This window comes from Bidens hawaiensis, unplaced genomic scaffold (genome assembly GCF_021521415.1).
Source record: "Bidens hawaiensis isolate Kalapana, Puna unplaced genomic scaffold, B.hawaiensis_p1.1 tig00046624_1, whole genome shotgun sequence".
Taxonomy (NCBI): Eukaryota; Viridiplantae; Streptophyta; class Magnoliopsida; order Asterales; family Asteraceae; genus Bidens; species Bidens hawaiensis.
Window position 1 is genome coordinate 8,284 of NW_027498305.1, and position 2,748 is coordinate 11,031.

Genomic DNA, 2,748 nt, shown 5'->3' on the forward strand with positions numbered 1-2,748 from the left:
ATTCATTGGTTTGACCCATACTCATTTTTTTCTCCGGCTCGTGAACCTACCAACCTGTCTACCACCGTTTCACCCATTTACTACAAACCCCAAATCCGACTAACACATTTACAATTAGATTACGACCCGTCTGGCACGCTTATATAAACAGGCTTAACCATTCATGTTTGAGTTACATGATTCTAAGATTGTTGTTAGGATTGATGTTTTCATACAAATAATTATAAGAGTCATGTTCTCGTTAAACAAGTCAACCTATCAACCGACTCAATCTAAACCCTAAAATAGTGGACTTTTTATATGTTTTCCATTTAGTGTTTTTAAGACTAGCATGATTATGTAAGGTCTAATATGATCCTACATATGTAATTGACGGAGATTTTAAGTTATTACTTTTTAGCATCATAAGTGGTACACATAAAGAAAAAGAAAATAGTGTTAATTCTTTTATCATGCAGTAATTAAGTTATTCATTACATCTCATTTCTACTCTGATGAGGTGACAAGAGTATGAAATAGAAAGTTATAAATTCTTACTCGACAAAAAAAGTGTACATTTTGTCATTCGAAAAAAAATCATTACATCTCCTCTACTAAATAAATATATAAGGGTGAAATCTGGTAAAATTTCTATTTTAATAAGGTGGTAAGAGTATGAAATAGAAGGTTACAAGTTCATAATCAATAAAAAGTAAAAAAGAGTCATTCAAACTAATTAAGAATTCATTACATCTTCTCTACTAAATAAATAAAATGGGAAGTAAATAAAATGATGGAAATGTGGAATGACTGGAATCCGGTACAATTAAACTAACATTTTAAATATAAAAATAACTAAAGTAATTACAATGTTATTAAATATAAAATAGTGCAATAATTATTACACTAGTTTAAAATTTTTATAATATAATAATAATTACTTTAATATTATTATAACTACCCAAATTATTTATACACTTTCAACATAAAAGTCAATTATATTTTATCCAAATCCGTAAATATAAATCAAATTACATTAAAAGATCAAGGAGATTGCAAAGTTGATGAGCTTTAACTACTTTTAGGCGGTGGTGGAGCCAAGTTGCACTTCGAAGGTCGTCTATACATCCATGCTGGCGGTGGTGGTGGAGGTGGCGGTGACGGTGAAGGTGGTGGTGGCGGTGGCATCGGTGGTGGTGAAAGAAAAATACGGTAATTCCGAGGTCGACTCGCTCTTGGTGCCGGTGGTGAACCTCTACCAACTGTACGAAAACTCGGATATATGTGGTAGAGTGACGTCAATGGTGGTGGTGGCGGTGGTGATGGTGGTGGACAAGGTAGCTTGTAATGAGGTGGTTGGCCTATATTCGGTGGTGGTGGCGTTGTCGGCAGCTTTCTAAGCATTCTATTTCTACCGGAAAATATAGTTCCTATACATGTATAGAAGAATTAGCTTTCACAACTACCATATTGCGATCTAAGGTGCAAACGAGACGAGCTACCCACGAGTTACTCGAGATTGATTTAAAGCTAAATGACCTAAGACTTATCGAGCCCGAGCCCAAGCCTCAAATAAACTTGTTTAGTTATCGGGTTTAAGCATATTTTTGATTTTTAACTATTTTGAACTTATATGCATTAATTTCATATTTCACAATCGAGCTTGAGACAAACTTCTGCTACACGAGCTTGAGCAGAGTTTAAGCTCATTTAAGGTATTCTCAATATATATAAAAATAATTAAATTATATATAAGTTAAATAATAGATGAACTGATCCTGAGCTAAGCTCAAGCTTTAAAGAAAAGTTCAAATCAAGCCAAACTCGAGCTCGGGCTCTCTCGTTTACACCCCTAATTGCGGTTTGACCTAAAAATCAACATAAACAAGAAAATTAAGCATGAGTTTACCTTGATTTGGTTGGATTGAAGCAGAATCTGTTTGAAAAACATTATGAATGATGAGAATCACAAGAACTATAGCAACGTGTTTTGAGTCAAAGGTTGTTGTCATAGTGGTGGTTGAAAATGTTGTCGTTTGTTTTAATTTCTTCGAACTGTCCTTTTAATAGGAAATAAATTGTTGTGGGGACAATGCCACACATTTCTAGGATTTTAATGTCAATACTGATTTGAGTCAAAAAAAAAAAAATATATATATATATATATATATATATATATATATATAATATATATATTTAATAGTAAAGGCTTAAACATTTGGGAACACGCTGTTAAATAGATCAAAATACGGTGACCTTGCATGCCCGCTATTAAAAAAACCTACAAATGAGAGAACCCCTAGTTCAACACGAAATAAATTGCACTAGACAACACTCTACCTTTCTTAAAAAAAGTCACAGAGCTACCGCTAGAACAATTGGCTTTTGATAATGTATTAATTGTCGGGTATATTGAAGTATATGTTTACAAAAACAAAAAAATTGAAACATCACACACCGTATCCGACACCATAAACTTCCCCTCGTTCTTCGGCCACACACAAACTGCACAATATGACATTTGCGGCTATCATATCCAACATCACCTAACAAGCTACCACTATCTGTTATGGGAAGAGTATAATGAGCAAGGTGAAAGAGACAAATCACAACACGTAAACAATGAGATTGTAAAATGGCTTTCACCTTTCATACTTACTATAGATATAAAGGGAAGGGTGAGTAAAAATAGCAAAATAATAATTAGGTAAAGTGAGGTGGAGTGAAATGATTATTATATTATTAATTAATAATTTAAAAAATCAAACA

General features: G+C 33.0%; 1 protein-coding gene across 1 annotated transcript; it reads right to left on the minus strand.

The window, feature by feature from the left end:
* Nucleotides 1-1,008: 1,008 nt before the first annotated feature.
* LOC143596475 (uncharacterized) lies at nucleotides 1,009-2,056 on the minus strand. Its single transcript, XM_077075241.1, has 2 exons — nucleotides 1,889-2,056; nucleotides 1,009-1,409 (listed from the first exon to the last, which is right to left on the minus strand). The coding sequence occupies exons 1-2, from the start codon at nucleotides 1,989-1,991 to the stop codon at nucleotides 1,051-1,053; spliced, it is 462 nt and encodes a 153-aa protein (XP_076931356.1). The 5' UTR covers nucleotides 1,992-2,056; the 3' UTR covers nucleotides 1,009-1,050.
* Between the last annotated feature and the right edge of the window lie 692 nt (nucleotides 2,057-2,748).